At 46.8% G+C, this 23,172-nt stretch overlaps 1 protein-coding gene across 1 annotated transcript in view; it reads left to right on the top strand.

The window, feature by feature from the left end:
* Positions 1 to 990: 990 nt before the first annotated feature.
* The window catches only part of LOC119164994 (uncharacterized), a 59,567-nt gene continuing 37,385 nt past the window's right edge, over positions 991 to 23,172 (top strand). The window contains exons 1-4 of the mRNA XM_075872794.1: positions 991 to 1,097; positions 1,687 to 1,752; positions 5,404 to 5,559; positions 10,614 to 10,870. Of these exons, the coding sequence (XP_075728909.1) occupies positions 5,478 to 5,559; positions 10,614 to 10,870 (339 nt within the window). The 5' untranslated portion in view covers positions 991 to 1,097; positions 1,687 to 1,752; positions 5,404 to 5,477. The remainder of the gene's footprint in view (positions 1,098 to 1,686; positions 1,753 to 5,403; positions 5,560 to 10,613; positions 10,871 to 23,172) is intronic.

The following is a 23,172-nucleotide window of genomic DNA, read 5'->3' as shown; positions in this document are numbered from 1 at the left end:
GCCTTTGTGCATAACAATAATAACGCATAATATATGGAATCACTTTAGTGCACGCATTGCGCCTGCTTTCTGGCGGGCCTTTCTTTTTCCAACACAGAGGTGCCACGTGGTCGGCGTAAGTACAATGCAAGCATATCTTTCTTTATGCCCTTCTAAGGCATTACTTGCTTTTTCCATCGCGCATTAGCCGCACCCTGCAGTATCAGGATCATCTTGTGGTGCTAGATGAATTCTTATTTTTCTTACGTACCGAGTGGCACTCGTTTCTTTTCCGGGCACTTCCGGTTGAGCACACGCTTGCGGTTTTCCCGATGTTCGAAAGAATTATTTCGAAAAGAAATTTGTTACGCAATTGGTATTTGTGGTTCAATTAAATTTTAAATGGCTATATAGAATAATAGAGCATAAGTGTACATAACGTAGATGTGAATTGTCAGTTTACTGTAGAGATAATCAATGAACAATAATTGAATGAATTCATTTAAAGAGACGCACGGTTTTTTCTGGAACAGCTGAAATCGCCGCTGCTTCTGGCGTAGCAGACATTAACACGTGATTTTTCTCCACGTGACCTGGGAGGCTTTAAGGTAGCGTGACCAAACACTACGGACTGCGAAAAAAATGCACGAATGTCGACGCATCAATGTCATACATCTAAGTCAAACATGTGGGTCGACTCCGATTATTTTTTTCTAGCAGCGACAGCATGTAACACAAGTGTAGACTACGTTAATTAGGCACATGGATGGAACGTGGTCCAGTAAACGCAGCCGTATACATTGACAACATTAGTTTGGAGCCCGTTGAAAAGGTCATACATAGAACAATGTCGATACCTATACGACAGCGTATACATGAATAAAAATGGCTTGCTTCTACGTAAAGATACACTTCAACCTAATAATGAACGTGACACAATATTAATGCGAACGTGAGAAATTCAACACAATTTTAAAGAAAGTATGTCACCAGAGAGAGATGTGGGCACATGGTTTAGAGGACTGCAGAAAACGTGATCTGATGAATTGCTCTCTTCGCAGGAAACTCCTCTCAACCTACACCTTCCCGTACAACTCCAACAAGTGTCAATGTGCCCAGTAAGCAATTTTTATTACTACTATTATTGACATGTTGATTGCATCACCGTTACTGTAGCAAAAAGGTGGAAGTCTCTGCAGTATTTCGACTACTTCTGTAAGTCTAATCATTGTACGCAAAAGTAGAGAAAGCATAACAGATAAGCTGGTCAGAAAAAAAGTATTTGAACCTAAACTTTGTTACCATAGGTTCCGTTTTAGCATAACGCAAATCATTAAATGTGGTACGCTGACTTCTGAATTCCGTGCAGTGCTATTCATTCCCTCCCATGTTGTGTAAGCCTTCGTGGTGAAGCGAAAACCTACGAGACTGTGGCTTATTATTGCAGTGTATACAATAGAGGCAAGCTATCTGAATGATTTGTACGTATGAATGATTGTTCTAATGGTAGTAATTGCGATGATGCGAAGTCTACCGTCCTTTGGGTTGGCCGGAGGACGACTTATTAGGCGAGAATGTAGTACGATTTTGATAAGAAACCTTTTCTCGGCTTCTCTGGTTACCAGAAAAATTAATTGCTGCTAACGCATAACATGTGCTCTTACGTATGCAGTTTCCTAATAATCAAACTCTTTCTCGTTTAATCAGCCTCAACTAGTACTTCACCGCCTACGTCTAGCACTACGACTACGAGAACGCTGCCGCTTTTCAATAGTAGGTATCCTTTCTATATCTATTTTTATCACTTTCGTTATTATTATTCCAGTGGTATCAGGCACTAGTGAAACCCGTTTCTCTTCCAAGCAATTCCTGTCTATCACTCAATTCCAGTTTTCAGCATATCACGAAAATAAATTTTATTAAGAGAAAACTGCTACATAACTCATGGTTTTGTTTCAAGTTGTACTAAACTTGGATACACATGATATCATAACATAAAATTACTGAAAGTTCAGGCTGGCTAAATATGGGAAATAAATAAAACAATAGTACGAGTTTATTTAAAGAGAAGGTGGGCTTCTTGTGAATGGCCGAGATGGTTGCCGCACCTGGCGGTGCAGATCTTAAACACACGCTTATTTCTACGTGGCCTCCGAGATTCGCGTCGGCAGTGCTACGATGGGCAGAGTTAACTGAGGAATACACAAGAACAAACTATGAGTGATAGTCTACCACTATCCCTAAAGAGGGAGGTAAGAGATCAGAGTGAATCAGGGATATTGTGGTTCAAATCAAGAAGAAATGAACGTGGGCCGGGCCCTTAGCGCGTAGGCAGGATAACCGCTGGTTATTGGGGGTAGCTGGCTGAATTTCAAAAGCATGAAAACGCGTGAGGGTGAAACAGAAAATTAGTTTCAGTGGTGAAATTAACACGTTCACGGGTATAACATGGCAGCAGAAAGCGCAGGACCGGGTTGATTGGCAGAATATTTGAAAGACCTTTGCCCTGCAGTGGGCGCCGTCAGGCTGATGATGATGATGCTGAAATCAGAACACATGAATGTCGAGGTGAGAGGGTTACTGCAAAAGACCTGAATCGAAGATTAGGACCTTTTTCTATTTTTCACAGCGAAAGTTATGGGATAACAACGGTTTTTTGGCGTCGCATAGTTTGTTGGCTGCCTCAAACTGCCATTAGCAGCCGTAACTGTTGTGACGCGAAATAAGGAAAAAAATGAATAAAAACTACAGGGTTGGACAGGGTTCTAACCAAGGAGGTTTGTTCTAACCTCGACCCTCTCAGAGGCAACCAAGTACTCTATCGCAGATCCATTCCGATGCATGAACTCCTTCGCGAAAAGATTGAATTCAAGCTTCATGTCGGGTAGGAATGCCGTCAGGAAATCTAAATAAAGCGTGGTAGAAGAGTCAAGTAAGCAGGCTTCACACAAAGCGAATTGCGTAGCCAGGCGTCACACTATTAAAAATGTGTAATTAGGTGGTTGTTGAACGCTTCAAACCCATTACAAAGGCTCAGCCTTATATAATTCTTCATTGTTACCAGCGACCACACAAACAAAAAACGCATGATGCCTTTTGTTTGTGTAGGTGGTATCTCGCTTTTCCGCACAATGACGAATAATGGTGCAGTTAGACAAAAGTTTTGATCTAAGCAGTAGTAAATACCTTGCAAGTGTTTTTAGGTTGTAGCCCCGAGAGAGTTTACAATGGACTCTAGCAGTGTTGTCATATGCTGCCGAGTAAACAAGCTACAAAACAAGCCCAAATGAAGCGAAAATAATGATTTTTTTTTTCATTTTAAAACAAAAGTGTTTTATGCCAGAGTCCACCAAGATTTCAGTGACGTGTTTGTCACGGAAGTGACGTAGTAAAAATACGCACGATCAAAACACACAAAAAAGTCACAGCTTATCCACGGAATGAATGTTGATGAGTAGGGCAAAGCGTCCGTTCGTTTGTCTGCATGCATCGAAGCACCGACGGACGCTTTGCCCCATTCATCAACATTCATTCCGTGAATAGGCTGTGACTTTTTTTTCGGCTTGGGTGTATGGGTGGGTGGGTGGATTTGATTGGATTAGATTGGATTGAAAACTTTATTGGTCCTGAAGGGTTCCACCCCCTGTTTATACCAAAACTGCAATTTTGTAAACGCCATAACGCAGCCCCAGGTGGCGACCTTACCACAGGCGTCGGTGTCGTTAATAGCATCCATCCATACCAAACAGTTATGCGACGCCGGCAGGCTTAGTCTGGCCAAGTCTGGCTTTAACTACATGTTCCCCCCGTACCCTCGTCCTGCGAACAATCGCGGCTGGCCAGAGCAAAGACGTGATGTGCGTTGCATTTGGCCCTCGTCGGGCAGTAGTGCTTAACTCCAACATGCCGTGGGTAGGTGGCGTGAAGTTTGGCTTCCAATCTGTCATGCTCTTCTGACTGTCACATTATTTTCTTTGGTTCCGCTCTCATCCCTAACTACTGGAGCTATGCAACCACCATCTATGACCACAAGGATTTGTAATCATTCTTCGTGAACGTTAGTCATCGAGATGGAGATTTACGACTAAGAGGCAACTTGGACGAATTCGAGTTAAGCAGTGCTATAGCTGTCAAACAGCGATATACATTGCGCAAGCTCGTTTATATCATTGAACAGTAAACATTCAACTACTTCTCCAAGGACACATCTTACTTTCGTGTAAATTATGTAAAATAAAATCACCGTGTCTTCTCGTGAAGGCGCCTTCCTCGCATTATCGCGTAAGGCAGTGTCGAGATGCCAGCTTTTGCAATCAAAATATAATAATTTTTAACAATGGAGCCTTTCGAGCTTAGTGAAACACTCTGTCGTCCCCCTTTATGTGGTTGGGAGAGGAGGAGCCATGATAAGAGAAATAGAGTTTAGTATAGTTACCAAGGCACTCAAAGCCAAGATAGGAACATATAGTATAGTACGAACCAGACCTATTCCATGTTTGCAAACAGCAGGTGCCTGTAGCGACGTCGTGGTGCGCAGGCTCCGCTCAGCCCAAAGCTCGACGCCGCCCCCTACGGTCATGCGACGAAGAGCTCAGCAAGTCCAAAGCTGCCTCCGAGAGCAGCGCGTCGGAGAGTTTCTCGCACTCTTCCGGTTGTCACGTCTTTACATATGGTGGTGGCGAGCTTCGGGCTGGGCGGAGCCTTCATGCAGCGCCGTCGCTCTTGGTGGCTTAGTATGTCGAGGCGCCTGCCACTGTTAGCAAGCATTGAATAGGTGTATATGGAGGGTGTGGAAAAGTGATAGCATGTAGGAGGGTGTCATATGAAGATGAGAAGGAATGAAGAAGAGGAGTATAAAGCATCGCGTAGTCTTGTATCGACTATTTTACGGATGGGCCTGAGTGCCGCCTTTTTGGGCTGTTAACCTTTGTGGTTTGCATCTTTAGCAACTAGACGAACAGTGTTACGGTATAGACGCATACACATGAGAATGGTCGGGTTGGTGCATACGACGTCGCAATACACGAAAGCAAGAAAAACATTGGTTTAACAGTCCAAGATAGCGGCAACCATATGACTTAATTAGGTGGGATGGTCTATACAATATACTACTGCAAGGGGATGGGAAAAAGAAGTGAGAGTTGGGAGAAAGGAAAGTAAGAGATCAAAGGTCACCGCGTCAGCTCCGCTGCTTTCTCAGTCTTCGCAATATTTGTGCGCAGCTGCCCTTTTTAATTTGTTTATTCTGTACGTGTAATCGTAAAATTTAAACTAATTCCCTCTTTTTTACTCGAATTTTATACATGCGGGCTTCGCTGTGCTATTGCTACACTTTGGCGGCATGAGTTCACTGTCCTCACAACCAACGGCTCCAGCTCCGAGACAAACGGCCACCGCCACCCTCTCTCACTTGTCTGTGCCCAGAGAAACCCCCCGTCGTGTGCCAGGTGACCTCTCAGGAGTATTACACGCCGGGGTCACAAGATGAAGCAGATGTCATGAAGCAGCACGTTCCCCCTGCAAGTGTGTGCGACTACTTAATGGTGGACGTACCACAATCACCGAATGGGTCGTACAACCGTACGTATTTTGGCAAATAACTTACGCTCGATTCCGCAAGGTGGAAGGAGAGTAGTTAAAGGAAAACTCTTTTGTTTTGCCGAAGAAAAGGACAAGGAAATTCACACTGATTTATCGGGAAGTAACGCTTCCTATTCACGGCGAGATCGAGCTACAGGTGCCATCACCGTCTTCGCGGAAGTGTGGATGACCGGTCGGCGGCGCATACACAAATACACGCAGCGGCGCCTCGTTGCTAACGGTCTCAGCCGATTGTCGGCGAGTGAAACGCCTTTACCGCAGTTTACTGGTAACATTTAAGCTCGTCTCTACTGTATCAATGCACAGAGCCTGTTCAACGTTACCGTTACGAGCGAGTAAAGCACATCCTGCCTTTCAAAGTCTAACTCATCCTTAGTGACTTCTTTCGCCCTAAATGACGCGTTTGCTGTGTTTGCACGTATTTAGCCTGTGTTCCGCCTGCTGCGCACTGCTGTAGCGTCACTGGCCTACTTATGTACTTCTTTTTTATCTGCATACGATAGAAAAGAGAAAGAGAGATCGTAAAAGCCCGCATATATGTGCTATTAGCTCTGTACCACCGTTCGAACTTATACGCATATGAATTTTTTTCTCTCATTCTGATCAACATGAAACCCGGTGAAGTCGACAAGTCTAGTCAGGAAAGCTTAGTGGCTGACAGCGATTGGCGCTGCATTGCGTTTACCACGTATAGGCACATATCCTTGCATCAGTTGAAGTATAAAAACCTTGTAAAAGTTCAGTGGAAAGCTTTCATCGGTGGTTTACGTGAATGACAGTCCTACAACGAAGGTCTCGTTATATTATGGGGCACGCATTTTTTTTTCATACTAAAAATATCCGCTGCCCTTCATCGGTCAATAACAGTGCTACACCACTCAAAACAATGTACAAAGTATGGGATTTTCAGTGAAACTATACGAAATAAATGTAAGCCATGCCGTCTGAATCAATTTTGAACGTCTGGGCTCTTTAAATCAAAGCGCACGGTTGCGATCGGCAACTTCTGTTTTAAATACAGCTCAGGTACGGAAGTTTCACGGTTTATGCTATAGTATTATTTCTATGCAGTGGTACCCTGGCCATACAAAGACAGCTAAGGCTCCTCGCATAATTGATACACCACAGTGCCGTAGTGCCACACCAACCAACAGCACGAAAGTGCCTGGCCTTTTAGCAACTCGGTTGTAAACAAAAAAAAATGGCAGCATATCCACGAAGTGAATGATGGGGAGTGGGGCGAAGCATCCGTCCATCCATTCGTTCTTGCTTCCGTCCGTCCATGCGTGCATCTGTGTGACCGTCCGTGCGTGCGTCTATTCGTGCGTCCGTCTCTGCATTCGTTCATGCATCCGCCCCTGCGTCCGTCCATTCATTCATCCGTCCGTGCAGCCATCCGTGTGTCCGTCCATGCATATGTCTGTGTGTCCGTTCGTCCATCTAGTCAATACTCCAAGTACCACCACCTCGCATCTTTTCACCATATATTCTCCATAATGAAGCACTGCCATCCAGCGGACATTCCAAGGACTAAACGAGAGGTGGCACACGCACACTTTCTTACGGCTTGCGCTTCGTGTCAACTTCCCACCTTTAACCACCTCGAGTTCATGGTATATACTACTTCACTGTATTCATGGCACTGCTGCCCAACGCTCGCTAAACCTTTCTAAAACCAAGCAGGTTACGCCCAGCGAGTATAACGCAGCAACTCTTTCTTGTCAGATAGTGCTCAATGTACATGCCAATGGCTGCTAATGTGGAATGAGAGACAGGAGAATTCGGCTTTTAGTGAACGCGCACGCTGGAAATTTTTTATTGTTCAACAACGCACAGAAGTAATCTCCCACCTCCACCACCTTGCAGGTCAAAACGTAAGACTGGTTACACACTACGACTACCACTACTACGAGGGACAAACTGGTGCCGCTTCAAGAAGCTTTGCCACTAAAAAAAGTGCTAGTGTTCACGAGACGCGGTAGTGTCTTTGCCCCTGCCACTCCTCCCTGCTTAACTTCCAGCGCTTTCGTCGGGACGAGAGATGAGATAATGCAATTGCTGCATGCGACAAACTTTTGTAACTCCACTCGCACTGGACAGATTCTTAAAATTTTTGCGGCGTTGAATCGTGAGGCAATAAGCTCTTCTAGTGAATTCATTCCATGGTTACTTGAAAAACTGTTTCAGGGCCCCTTTAACGCATTTCGTTTGACAAGTAACGACGAAAACAAGCCCATTCGGCGATTCGTAGGCTCATTTGGGAAGCCTCAAACTACGTCAAAAAAGGCTGGAATAGTGCAGCAATCGCCGCTAAAAACACGGAGGAACTTTCAAACAGCTCTAACAATGGCCAACTATGTCCATCTAGCAGAAAACATATCATGCCTTTCCAGAGGCGTTGACAAAGCAAACAGCAAACGCTAGATAATGTGCTGCTATCTGTGAGGCATTGTGAGACTCTTTATGGCCTCCATGATGGCGTGCACGCGGCGTGTATCTTGGAGGCCATGTGACACTTGCTTTAGATCAAAAACTTGTATGTACTACTCGCGCGTGTGCTGGTACTATCTACTGTGTGTGTGTGTGTGTGTGTGTGTGTGTGTGCGTGTGCGTGTGCGTGTGTGCGCGTGTGCGTGTGTGTGTGTGTGTAACACAACATATTAATAAGTATGGACTTAGCGACTGAAGAGCGCACTAGGGGCCGGATTTCGCTATCACTTTCAACTGTTAAAGGCGAAGCTTAAAGCTCCCCCAACATTTTTTAGTCTATAACATTTGTGTGGCATTCTTATTGACCGATGGAAGGCAGCGGTCATATTTCGTCAGAAAAATAAAGCATACTTCTCCCATAAAATAACCAGATTTTTGTTGTAGCACTGTCATTCACGTAATCCATTTATTAAATCTTTTTGCTGAGCGCTTACGAGGTTTTTATACTTATCGGATGCAAGAACATGTACAACGCAATGTAGCGTGAAGCGCTGTCCGTCACTAAGCTTTCCTGACTAGGCTTATTGACCGTCTCGCATGTTATGGGGAACAGAATGAGAAAAAAAAAGATACATATTCGGATAGGTGTGAACGGTGGTACTGAACTCATCGCTGAGACATGCGGGCTTTCTGCGATATTTTATCGTTATTGTTGTTGTTTTTGTTGTTGTTTTTGTTGTTGTTGTTGTTGTTGTTGTTGTTGTTGTTGTTGTTGTTGTTGTTGTTGTTGTTGTTGTTGTTGTTGTTGTTGTTGTTGTTGTTGTTGTTGTTGTTGTTGTTGTACGCAGATAAGAAGAAAGTAAATAAGTAGTTCCGTCACGCTACAGCAGCGTGTAGCAGGAGGAACACAAGCTAAACACGCACGAAAAAAGCAGAGCAAAACTTTGATTTAGTGCAAAAGCGCGCAGACAGTCATCCAGGGCGAGCATCCCTTTGAAAGGCAAAATTTACTTTAGTCGATCGTAATAGTGATGCTGCATATGCTTCGTGCACCGATTCAGTAGAGAGTAGTGTAGATATTGGCAGTAAACTGCAGTCAAGGCATTTTATTCGCGGATTATCAAATGAGACCACACTCAACGATGCACCATGGCCTGTATTTGTACACGCGCCGCCGACCGCCTTTCCTCACTTTCGCGGAGACTGTGCTGCCACCTACATCTCGATCTCGCCGCGAATACTGACGTCAATTTGAAGTTCTTAGTGTATAAAGTTTTTTGCGCACAAGTATTCCAAAAAAAAACTATCGTCTTTAAAGAAGAAAGAAAGAAGCATCGATCGATGGGCGCGAAAACGCCAAGCTTCGCCATCCCCGACGTTCGCTGTAGTAACTGTTTCTGACTTTCTTCTTACTTGCACTATAGTTTGAACTTGCTGCTGCCATGACTCTCCATAACCTCAGCTGTTACGTATTCCATTAAAAGGGTCATGACACCCAATTCTCGATCATAATCTGTGTTGTGTGGGTTAATTCTTAAGCATTCACAGATAAGCTGGAGAAATTTTAACGCGTTCTGTTGAGCACCTAATTTACAATCGAATGTTCTATCAAACACGGTAGCGGCCTGAGAGTGGGTCAACAGTGGCGATGTGTGACGTAACAAACAGATTAGTGTACCAGCGTCTGCATTCCTGCAAACGATATTGCCCGTGGTCAGCTGCTCGTAAAATTCAGATATCCTAGCTTTGTTCAGTTAGGCTCTGGCCATGAATGATTTGCAGCGGCTGATACAGTGGTATACATCAGATGATGGCACCACTATATGCTGCATTTGTTTCACGGGCATCATGGGGAAATGGTGGTCACCGACGGTGGGCGCGATTGGCGATTGGTGACTTCTAGGGCCGGTTTAGCGTTTAAATATTCATTTGCGGTCCACTTTTCATATCAGTGTAGGCATAATATGCTCTCCACTTCGAGTTATCACTGAAAACCTCAAATTGCTGGGTGACCATATCATGAACGCTTTGAAAGGACACTAAAAAGCAAAACCGTTTTTCGCGTATTTTATATATATAGTAAAATACAATTTGACAATCTCGACAACACCACTTTTTTCATGATACGACACTTGGCAAGGGTGAAAACATGCAAAAAATGCGGGTAGAGACACCACCTTGAAATTCCCACACCAAACAACGACGTCATAGACATTGAAGGCGTTTACGGGGTTCTACCCAGCGTCTAATCGATAAAGATGAAGCACATTGTCGTCCGTGGGTGCCATAGACTTACCATAAGAAGTTTCAGGATCTTTCAGGATTTCTTCGATCCAATGCCAGGAAAATACCGAAGATACGTTTTGAAATTTCTGACTTTTCACACGGACAGCTTGGCGCGAAATTTAAAAATGAAACTTGACCTTGGATTTTCTCCGCTAACAATAAACTTGTGAATAGTGAAATGCATGGCACGAGAGTTATCAGAGTGGAGTTTGTAAACCTAAATCAAGTTATTGTTCCTATTTAGTGTCCCTTGTGGAACTATAATATGCATCCCTTGATAGGAGCTCACAAAATTCACTTGTTGTCCACCCTCATAGAATGGTCCTACTCCTTCCTGCTTCAAAGAAACACGTCGGGCCATAGGTTCCTCTTTACCGTCGACATGAGCGGGGTGAATATGGTTGCCAAGATAAGGGCCATCCAATCGGCAAATTTCGACCAAGGTACCATGCAGCTTCAGCATTCGCTGTGGCCTGGCAGACTGGTCGGCTACGGAACCCTCCACGGTTGGACGATTCCACACACCCAGCGCGATTACACCACATCCAAAAATCTGCTGGAACTCATTTACAAGGTGAGATTAGTGGGCGTGCGTAGAATCGAGGTTTTTATTCAATTTTGGGACTGCGCATCCTTTTGCAGGAGGGAGCATACCCAGGCTGTCGTGTTCAAAAAAAAAAATTCGTTCTCACACACAGTGTGTATCAATAACAATAGACCATTTCAAGAGAACATGCACAGGCGCACGAAAATTCGTTACGGAAATATCTGTGCATATATGTGCACTACATGGTAAACGAAAGCCCAAATTAAGCGTGCATGTGCACATTTTGCGTATTTACGTGCCATTTCTGACGGTACAGAACAGACTTCAGCCTACGCCAATACCAGGCAGGCCGAAAGACAAGTTTCACGCTTCTCGCATAGACGAACACAATAGGGCAGGACCAGTGCCGAAAGGAATTCCTCCTTACCGAGAAAGAATAGTTCATCCGACAGAACAGACAACAGCTCTGTGGCATACTATATACTGCATTTAGTGTAATACAGGTCGTACTATGCGGTTATGGCACCAGTGCTACCAGATGCAACCAAGCAAATGAGCTTATACCCATCCAAAAACAAGCTCCCCAAAAAAGTGGAAACATTCCCATTATCCAAAATATTTTAATTATGGTTAAGAGAGCTAGTGTCACTGAAATATCAAGGACAATTTAGAAAGTCACCTAAATGTTTAGTAAACCGAGAATATGCGCAACTATGAACCAATTGGATATAGCTACTCTTTAACATAACCCTGACGAAGACCAGTCCACCGGTCGGAACCGTTGGTAATAATAATAAGACAACTGCTAAGTTTTACTTTTCCTATATATATATATATATATATATATATATATATATATATATATATATATATATATATATATATATATATATATATATATATATATATATATATATATATATATATATATATGTGACGTAAGAAGGCAGAGATGGTTAGGAGAAGTAGATGAGGAAGAAGAGAGCAGAATAAACATGGCGTATGAGCCAGGCCACGTCACCCAGTCATCATAGCGTCACACAAGTCGACAGGATGAAGACCTCGCAACCACTTCATCGCCCGGCCATCATCATTGAAGACCTCAGCGAGACGCAGTGACCGAATACGGACCACAGAAGAACGCGGACCACCAAGCATCATGACAGCAGCATCGACCGACCTTCCCATCCGTAAGTACACCGGAGCGGCGGACGATGGACCTGTACAGGACTGGTTCGACCTGTTCGAGTTCCACGCTACCGCTGCATCTTGGTCGGAACGGGAAATGGTTACGAACTTCAGCGACTACGTCACCGGTGAGGCATTTAAATTTTACCTCACCCACATATTCGACAACGATGAGTCATGGCGAAAAATCAAAGAGGAGGAAGAAGTGCAGAACAGAATAAACATGGCGTATGAGCCAGGCCACGTCACCCATTCATCGTAGCGTCACACGAGTCGACAGGAGCAGCGGACGACGGACCCGTGCAGGACTGGTTCAACCTGTTCGAGCTCCACGCTACCGCTGCATCATGGTCGGAACGGGAGATGATCATCAACTTTACCGACTACATCTCCGGTGAGGCATTCAAGTTTTACCTGACACACATATTCGAAAACGACGAATCATGGCAAAAAATCAAAGAGGAGATGATTAGCCGTTTTAATGATTATGACCAAGACTTACTCATTGCCAACCATCTAGAGACAACTGCACACTATCGTCAATTTTCTAAGCAGTCCTCAAGCATCCGAAAGTCCAGCGCGAATCGACAAGTGCCTGAAGACGAAGTAGCACATGAGTTTACTTTCAGAAGACCATGCGTGTTTTGGGAAAAACCTAACCATCGAGCACGCCTCCCTTCTGCACGAAAGCCGGCATTTCGCAAGTCCTCACTCCAGCCTATGACGCGAGACGTTGCCCACCGACCTGATGCTCTTAATTCTTCGTCTCGCAAACGCGGTCCACCACGTGGTTTTCCATCACACGGCTCTTCAAGCGCTCTTGACGCTCACCGTTTGCCTTATAAGGAAACCATGTTCACGATAGACGAGTTCACACACCGAGAAAATACCCAGTCGAGCCATGCTTCTTTCGCACGGGCTCATGCATCACCGTCCGGTGCACACACCCTCGACAGTCCAAACAAAACAGAACGCCCAGATGCATCGAACGTCGCACGCTACCAGGCGCAAGGACCACTCGCAGTGAACAGCGAAAAAGAAGCCCCTGAAGAGCTTCGTGTCATTTCTACGGCACCACAGAATTACCAAAATCAGCAGTTCAAACCTAGTAATGCCATGTCACCTGTGGTGCCCACATGCAGAGCTCACCAATTCATGAATCGAACAAATTCAGAAGTACATGACAAATCAAACGTTGTACACAGTTGTCTTTCGGAAGCGTGCGTAATGAACCACGTCACCGAAGCCTCTGAAGAGCCTGCTAGCAATGATGATGCTTTACCAACTATGCCCGACAAGCAAGACACCAATTCACCAAGGATCAGCTGTCGACAGGACACGTCAAACACCGAAGGAAATGAATGCCCCATTCCGGAAGAGGCGCCACTACAGCCATCTCCTGAGCAGCACCAGCAAAGCAAGCAAAGCCAAGTACACAAACTCAGGAGACAACGAAAGAGACTGCAACGAGGGCATCGAAGAACGGTAAGTTCAACGGAAGTGCACTCACCAATTGAAGAACATCGGAAAATAAGATCTCGAAACCAAAGACCAATTCAAGATGTCAGACACTTTCGCACAAAGAAAAGTCACCAGAGACACTCCCTGCCTCAGCTATTACACCGACTGCACCACGACAGAAAACGTCGAGAAAGACGCGGAAGCACCGCTTGCACACCGCAAGCACTCAGGCACTTCGTCACAGTCTGTCAAAAAGCACGAAAGCAAGAAGCACTGGGATGGCACCATTCAGGACGAAAAATACAACCCCGACGACATCCGAACTTCAAATGCTACAGGCATTCCCAACCTTGTTCGTTCCTCACAAAAACTCAACCGATGTCATCGCCAGTTCAGATTTCCAGGGTGTGGTTATGCCATCCAGGACGCAACAGTCAAGCTCGTCCACCAGAGTCGTCATAAAAATCACCGGACTGCTCCCTCAGCCTTGAAGATTCAGTGAGATTGTGAAAATCCGTCGGGACGCGAAACTGTAAACTTGACCATTGTTTTGTTTATTCTCTTCTTCAATTTGTTGTAGTTTGTAACCGGTGCCATCTTTCGGGGGGAGGGGGAATCCTGTGACGTAAGAAGGCAGAGATGGTTAGGAGAAGTAGATGAGGAAGAAGAGAGCAGAATAAACATGGCGTATGAGCCAGGCCACGTCACCCAGTCATCATAGCGTCATATATATATATATATATATATATATATATATATATATATATTAATTTATATTTATAGTTACACAAGGCAAGGTAACTTAATGGGGGTTTTTACTGGGCCCTGAGTCCGCGATCACAGTATAATGATGATGATCTCCACCGCCATGGCTCGTACCCACACAGAGGGATTGCAGTGAAGGTAACGTCGGCTTCATTCTCTACCCGCGCTTCCCTTGTTTTTCCTGGTAGTGATACTTCGTATCATTCCTCCTGTCTTAGACGAAACCCTCTGGGCGAGTGATTCTTGCATCCTTCGTGTAAACGGCTTCAGACGGGCAACATGCGTCACCTCTGTCTTGCATGAACGTCGGCCACTAGTGGTGACACGTTCAATTTCATAGTTGACCTCGCTGAGACGATGGAGTATCATGAAAGGACCGGCGTAGTGTGCCAGTAGCTTTTGGCTCAAGCGACGTCTGCGTATTGGTGTCCACACCCACACTAAATCACCGGGGGCATAGGTTACATGCCTGTGTTGACTGTCGTAGCGAGTTTTGGAGGACTCTTGCACTGCCAGTGTACGTAAGCAGGCAAGTCGACGTGTCTCTTCCGCACGACACAAAGTTTCCGCAATTGTTAAATCGTCATGGATGACAAAAGGAAAGATAGTGTCCAGCGTATGTCGAGGTGAGTGAGCGTAGAGCAGATAGAAAGGGCTGTAGCCTGTCGTTTCGTGTTTCGACGTGTTGAAGGCGTACGTGACGAATGGTAAAACTTCATCCCAGTTTTTGTGGTCGGAGGCGACGTACATTGACAACATGTTGATCAACGTTCGGTTTGTGCGCTCGGTGAAGCCGTTAGTTTGCGGATGATACGCAGTTGAATGTCGGAACTTGGAGGCACACAAACGAAGTAATGATTCGACAATATCAGCGGTAAATTGTCGTCCACGGTCACTTATTATCACGCGAGAAGGTCCGTGTCGGAGGATGACTGAATGCAACAAGAACTCCGAAACCTGGACTGCCGTGGCGGAGCATAAGGCAGCCGTCTCGCAGTACCGCGTCTGGTAGTCGGCGCATACAATTATCCACCGGTTACCTTTTGAGGAGCGTGGAATTGGTCCCATCAGATCAATGCGACCTTTTCAAAAGGGGAACCGGGAGGCTTTATAGGTTGCAGGTGGCCAACAGGACCCGAGGAGGGCCGCTTGTGGCTCTGGCACTGCGTACAGCTGGCCACGTAGTTCTGAATTGTCTTGCTCATTTTCGGCCAATAGAACCGCTCTTTCGTGCGACTAAGTGTTCGTGCGGTGCCTAGACGGCCAGAGGTGGGGTCGTCATGCGTGAGACGCAGAACAGACGTTTGGAGGGATGCAAGAACAACTAGCAGAAAGCGGGCGCCGGTCGAAGACCATTTCGGACGCGGAATTGGCCTTCGCTTAATGAATTTCTCGCTCCAGGGAAGAGAGCTTTCAAGCTTGGGTCATTACGCTGCTCAGCGGCGAAAGTCACGGCATCAGGAAAGCCAGACGACAGAGAAGCGATAAGGTGGCCAAAGTTGTCACCTTCACAATCTGTCTATGGTAGCGGCATTCTGGAGAGGCAATCCGCATCAGCGTGTAGACGGCCAGTCTTGTATGAAATGGTGAAGACATGTTCTTGCTCAAACGGGGTGTTGAACCAGCAGGAGTTGATTCGGCGAACAAAAGCTTTATTGAGCGCAAGGGCTAACTGAACGCAGGCCTGCGATCACAGCAAGTCTTCTTCCTTTTCTATATTCGAACTCCATGCCCACTGCCCTCGTTCCAATCACCCCCGGGTGATGAGGGAGCCATTCTGGCAACCTATGGACCGGTGTACACAGAAGGGTCATGGTATGGCTTGAGCCGAGAGATGTGTACGATTTCTTGTCCCCGACGGCACTTGTCCGGAGATGCATCCAGCGGCTCAACCAGGTAGTTGACAGAGGATGTTTGGCGTACAACTCGATAAGGGCCATGGTACCTGGACGAAAGCTTGTGGGAGAGTCCTGGAGGAGTAGAAGGAATCCATAACCACACCAGTGAGTTCGAAGCAAAGCTCATAGGCGTGGTTGACGCGTCGTGGCGATGTTTTTGGCGCGTCTGGTCATGTGACGTGAACGCACGAGCAAGCTTCCGACATTCTTCAGCGTGTGCTGCTGCTCGAGAAACGGTAGTCATCTCTGAAGGGTCCGGTCGATAAAGAAGAATAGTATCCATTGTTGATGATGGCTCGCGTCCATAAAGAAGAAAGAAAGGTGAAAATCCAGTGGTGCTTTGCGTTGCAGTGTTGTAAGCATATGTCACAAAAGGCAGTATGCTATCCCAATTTGACTGGTCGGATGAAGAGTACTTGGCCAGCATATCCCCAAGTGTACGATTAAAACGCTCTGTCCATCCCATTAGTTTTCGGATGATAGGCTGTGGTAGTGCGGTGTATGATGCGACACTCGCTCAACAACGCTTTGATGGCATCGGAGAGAAAAACGCGGCCGTAATTCTCGAGGTGCTCCATACCTTAAAACCAGGTTTCGCAGTATAAAACATGCAACGTCTTTTGCGGTAGCAGAAGGTAACGCAGCTGTTTCAGCGTACCGCGTTAGGTGGTCGATAGCGACAATGACCCAGCGGTTGCTACTCGAAGTAGAATTACAAGCTTGCGCGCGCCGAAGTGGCATTTCTTCAAGTTAAGTTGAAGTCTTGCCGTGGAAAGGCACGTAAGAACTTGCTCGAGGCGGCTGAGGTGGGTCGCAAAGTCGCTTGAAAATACTACAATGTCGTCCAAATAACAGAGGCACGTTTTTCATTTCAGACCTCGCAAGATGGTATCCATCATCCTTTCGAAAGTGGCAGGCGCATTGCAGAGGCCAAAGGCCATAACGGTGAATTCATATAGTCCATCCGGTGTTACAAAGGCTGTCTTCGGGCAGTCACCCTCTGCCATGGGCACCTGCCAGTAGCCGGAGCGTAAATCTAACGAAGAAAAGAACTCTGCACCTTGTAGGCAGTCCAGAGCATCATCGATGCGCGGCAGAGGGTATACGTCTTTTCGCGTTATCTTGTTGAGTCGGCGGTAGTCAACGCAGAACCGGATGGATCCGTCTTTTTTCTTGACGAGAACAACCGGTGAAGCCCAGGGACTGTTGGAGGGCTCGATGATGCCACGTTTTAACATGTCGTCCACTTGTTCGTTGATGACACGGCGTTCAGCAGATGACACACGGTACGGACGCTGTCTTAGCGGGGCTTGTTGACCGGTGTCAATACGGTGAACGACCGCAGAGGTTCAGCCTAAGCCTGACTGGTCCCGATCGAATGAAGAGCGAAAGCGGGGTAGAAGATTTATAATCTCTTCGCGCTGAGTTGGTGCGAGCTCAGAGTCGATGGCATCCGCGAATACGTCGAGAACATCATTAGGCGTATTGGTAGGAGTGACAGCACAAATTGGGAGCGAAACCGTAGAATCGGGTATAGTAGCCGGAAGAATGCACTCGTAAGGTTCGTAGCTTCCCAGGCATTCTCCACGTAGTAGGGATGACGGGCTGTCCGAGGGATTGCACACATAAATGGCAGCGTGACCGTTGCGAAAAATGACGACGGCAAACGGAAGCATGATATTTCGACGGCACGCAGATGGGACCGATGGCATAAACAACACAGGCGATTTCGGGGGAGAGGCACACGACACCGAGACAACAACAGCTGAGAAATGCGTAATGTCAACGTCAGAAGCAGCAAACACTCTCCACGAAGCGCCATCGTCGGGGTCAAGCACGGAACAGATAGTGCGAGTTCGGAACGAGCACAGTCGACCAAAGCAGGATTTGACGAAAGAAAGTCCCATCCAAGGATAACGTCATGCGAAGAACGGAATAAAACTACAAATGAGACGACGTACATCGCATCTTGAATGACGACTCGTGTAGTGCACAAAGCTGAAGGCTGAATATGATGGGACGTAGCTGTCTGCAAAGATAGGTCGGTAAGTTGCGTGGTCACTTTCTTCAAGTTTCGGCACAGTTTCTCGCTAATTACAGATACGGCAGCTCCAGTGTCAACAAGTCCGTGCACCTTAATTCCATCAATATAGAGTTCGATTTCGTTCGGGGGACAGCAGTTAGGTCTTGAAATTTTCGCTGCCAACGCAGTTCTTGCCTCCGGAACTGCGCCCGTCAGTTTTCCCCTTGCGGTGGGCTGTTGCGACGTAACATTGGAGAAATAGATCTGCGACGAGGAGAAGGCGAACGGCTTGAGCCGGATTGTCGGCGACCGGTACGTACGTTAGAGGTGGATCGGCAGGAACGGGATATCGCGGCTGAGTGGGCATGTAGTGTGAGGCCCCTGCAATATCATGAGAAGGGAAGCTGCGACGGCGGCAGTGACGAGCTATGTGGCCTGGGATGCCACATGAAAAAAATTCCGCCATATCCACGAAGTGAATGATGATGAGTGGGCGAAGCTCCGGAGGTAAACCTGGTAAACCATGAATCCTCTGTACATTTTGCCCACTCGATTTTATTACATCGCTCCCCCTAGCGTACGTCGCCGCTCTAAATCGAACGATTGCCTTCAACCAATGACACGCGCCATATGTGACATCATTCCTATTTTATAAGATCTCGCGTCTTTCATCAACTACAAGTACCGCTTTCTAGTTTATAACATCTTGCATCTTTTCATCATCAGCTACAAGTACCACCATCTAGCAAACACTACAAGAACTAAACGAGAGGTGGCTACATACAGGAGACGGTACCGCCATCTAGTGAACACTGCAAGAACTAAACTAGAGGTGGCTACATGGATGGATGGATGGATGGATATGGCTGTACCCTTTAGATCGGGCGGTGGCTAGCGCCACCAAGCCGTAATACCTAATGAACCAAAAACTATATATTTTTTTGCCTTAAAAAGTGAGTTTGAGGATTCGTACTTTGCAGTGAAGAGTTTAATTTTCACTCGTGCCTTGACTTTAGCCACCAATCAGATAACCTCATTCTAGTTAAGTCTACCCGCTTAAAGTTTATTTTGCCCTCCCGGTCCCTAACCCCCAGTGCTTTGAAAAACTCTGCGCCATCATCCTGAACTATAGGGTTAAGCCCTTTACAGAACATTATCAAGTGTTCGGCAGTTTCTTCTTCCTCTCCACACGCACTGCATACTGTGTCTACCCCTTCGTATTTGGCCCGATATGTCTTGGTTCGCAGTACTCCCGTCCTGGCCTCAAACAGTAGAGAACTACCCCGAGTATTATCATAGATCCTTTCCTTGGCAATTTCCTGCTTAAAAGTTCGATAGATCTCTAGTGCGGACTTCTTAATCATGCCCATTCTCCACATGTCAGTCTCCGTTTCCTTCACTTTCTTCTTAACCGATAGTTCTTTTTGGTTTGGCCACCTGCTGTTTTCTAAGTATTTACCAGTCAACTTCCTGGTTCGCTTCCTCCATTTTGTATCGACATTCTTCATGTACAAGTAGCTGAAAACCTTCCTAGCCCAACGCTCTTCCCCCATTTCTCTCAATCGCTTCTCAAATTTTATCTTGCTGCTAGCTTCCCTGCCCTCGAATGATGTCCATCCCATATCACCTTGTACTCCCTGATTGGGTGTATTCCCATGAGCTTCTAAAGCAAGCCTACCTATTCCACGTTGCTTAATTTCTAATCTTGCTCGAACTTCTGATCTCATGCACAAGACCGCATTGCCGAACGTCAGCCCAGGAACCAGGACAGCAGGAGTTGACTACATACAGGGGACGGTACCGCCATCTAGTGAACACTGCAAGAACTAAACTAGAGGTGGCTACATACAGGCTACAGGGGACGCACAGCCCACGCCCTAAGGAGCTTCGCCCCTAAAACATATTGGCCGATTATCCGGAGTGCGCCATTGGCTGACGGTAGGGGCACTTGTCGCTGAATAAGGTACCGGAAACGGTCGTGCTTCATATAAACGTTCCGAGTTGTTTCGTATACAGCCGGAGACGGGACAGTCAACGGGCGGGCAGGTGGCGTCGACGAATAAACGTGGCGAGTTGCTTCGTAGATAGCCGGAGACGATGGAGCGCGTGGCCGAGCAACAGCGGCTGCATAAGTTAGTGGTGCGGTAACAGATGGTGGAGCCTGAGCTGGCGGAAATGCTTCGGTAACTTGCGATTCAATGACCTGGCGAGGCGAACGTGATAAGGGTGCCATCGGCTCGGTAGTTCTGGTGATTATAGATAGCTGCCGGGCGACCTCCTCGCGTATGAATTGCTTTATGAGTGGCAATAAAGCAGAGTGGTCGGCAGTGTCATGGCGATAGTCGAGGGATGAGAGGTTCGCGGTGTCTTGAGCAGCGTAACGTGTGGAAGCACGTTGCCTATGCAGCTCATCATAACTTTGGCAGAGCTGAATCACCTCGGCGACCGTCTGGGGACACTTCGCAGCAAGCATTTGGAATGCACCGTCGTTGATTCCTTTCATTATGTTTTTTATCTTGCCTGCCTCAACCAGAGTCGGGTTGACGAGCTGGCAGAGGAAGAGCACATCTTTGATGTAGCTCGTGAAAGTCTCATCTGTTCTCTGTACTCTGCCACGCAAGCGCTGTTCAGCACGAAGGCGGCGGACAGCAGGACGTCCAAAGACTTCCGAGAGGGTTTTTGCCAATTCCGACCAGGTACTGAAATCACTTTGATGATTCCTGTACCATAGTTTCGCCACGTCGGTCAGGTAAAAGTTCACATTTGTGAGCTTATCGGCTGCGTTCCACTTATTGTACGCGCTCACCAGTTCATACTCGGCAATCCAGTTGTCCACATCTTGGTCCTCTGTGCCACTAAATATGGGGGGGTCGCGCTGCCGGAGAGCGCCAGCGCAGAAGACAGGTATGGGTGCGAGACCTGGAGTGTCGGCCTGAGACGGTCCCTGATCAGTCATCGCAGAAGGTGGTTGGAGTGTGCGGCTACGAAGTTCCAGGGTGAGGACCAGATGTATCCCAGCACTTCCACCACTTGAAACGGGGTGTTAACCAGCAGGAGTTGACTCGGCGAATGAAAGCTTTATTGAGCGCAAGGGCTAACTGAACGCAGGCCTGCGATCACAGCAAGTCTTCTTCCTTTTCTATATTCGAGCTCCATATGCCCACTGCCCTCGTTACATGATATTGTTACATGTCGATGGTAGCGGCATTCTGGAGAGGCAATCCGCATCAGCGTGTAGACGGCCAGTCTTGTACGAAATGGTGAAGACATGTTCTTGCAAACGAATGGCCCATCGTGCGAGGCGGCCGGATGGATCACGAAGGTTGACCAGCCAACACAGGGAATGGTGATCTGTGACGATAGTGAACAGGCGACCATAGATGTATGAGCGAAACCGTTGCATGGCAAAGACTACCGCGAGGCATTCCTGTTCGGTCACTGAGTAGTTGCGTTCAGGTTCGCTTAAAGAACGACTTGCGTACGCCACAACGTGTTCCTTCTTGCCAGAACGCTGAACGAGAACGGCACCGATACCAATGCCACTTGCGTCTGTGTGACTTTCCGTGGGCGATGAAGGATTGAAGTGCCGAAGTATTGACTGCGAAGAAATTAACAAACACTTCAGCTTGTGAAAAGCGGCATCACACTCGGAGTTCAACTGAAACAGGCTGTTCTTACGTGGAAGGCTCGTCAGGGGGTGAACGACATCCGCAAACTTGGGCAAGAACCGGCGGAAATACGAGCAGAGCCCGATGAAGCTACGCAGTTGTTTCACCGATTTAGGACGCTCGAACAATTCAACGGCCACTGTTTTTTGTGGGTCAGGTCTAATGCCATCTTTGTCGACGAGATGTCCTAACACTAATGTCTGTCGCTCGCCAAAGTGGCACTTTTTCGAATTCAATACAAGGCCAGCTTTTTCAATGCAGCTGAACACGAGGTCTAGGCGAGTGTTGTGCTCCTTAAACGTACGTCCAAAAATTACGACATCATCAAGGTAACGCATGCATATATCCACTTTAAACTACGCAATATAGAGTCCATAAATTTTTCGAATGTCGCAGGATCATTACATAATCCGAATGGCATAACGTTGAACTCGTAAAGTCCGCTGGTCGTAACAAACGCCGTCTTTTTTTTTTTTGTCAGCTGCGTGCATCGCAATTTGCCAGTAACCTGATCTCAGGTCGACAGATGAAAAGTAGGACACGGAATGCAGGCAGTCTAGAGCGTCATCGATGCGCGGCAGTGGATAGACGTCTTTTTTTGTAACAGAATTCAGTTGGCGGTAGTCAACGCAAAATCTCCACTTACCATCCTTCTTCCTCACTATAATGACGGGAGCAGCCCACGGACTTGCCGATTCCTGTATTATTCCCTTTTCCAGCATTTCTTGGACTTGCTCGTTGATGATCTTGCGCTCTGATGGTGACACTCGGTAAGGTTTCCGCCTAATGGGATGCGCCGACTCGGTGTGGATCTGATGACGTATCCGGGACGCTGGGATTAAGGGCCTTAATTTGGCTGTATATAGAAAAATCGGACACTTTCGAGTGCTTAGATAGAACGTCGAGCAGTGTATGACGTTCGCTTTGGTCAAGTGACTTGCTGACCGTTTGTAGCAATTGGGCATCTTCTGAACCTTCTAAGCCTTGATGTTCATTTTGGTTTGTAGCATCAACAAGCGCCACTAGCGTCGTACATGACTCGGGTATAAATACTGCAAGTTTCATGCCGCCTGGCAGAATTGCAGGCCATGGAACTGTTCATTGTCCACACACCTGCCCGTCCATCAACGACTGACACTATACAATGGGGAATGAGAATGTTCTTCTTTAGGCATGCCAAGGAAATCGGTTCGAGCGTGGCGTCAAACATGCTACAGTTGTTACTGGAACATGTCACGGGAACACACACAGCAGAAAATGCAGGAACGACTGTATCCACGGAGACGAAAAATATGCATTCCTCCGGACAGGAATTTTCCAAGAGGG

This window comes from Rhipicephalus microplus, chromosome 9 (assembly GCF_043290135.1).
Source record: "Rhipicephalus microplus isolate Deutch F79 chromosome 9, USDA_Rmic, whole genome shotgun sequence".
Lineage (NCBI taxonomy): Eukaryota > Metazoa > Arthropoda > Arachnida > Ixodida > Ixodidae > Rhipicephalus > Rhipicephalus microplus.
Note: the sequence above shows the minus strand (reverse complement) of the source record. Positions and strands in the feature narration are given on the sequence as shown.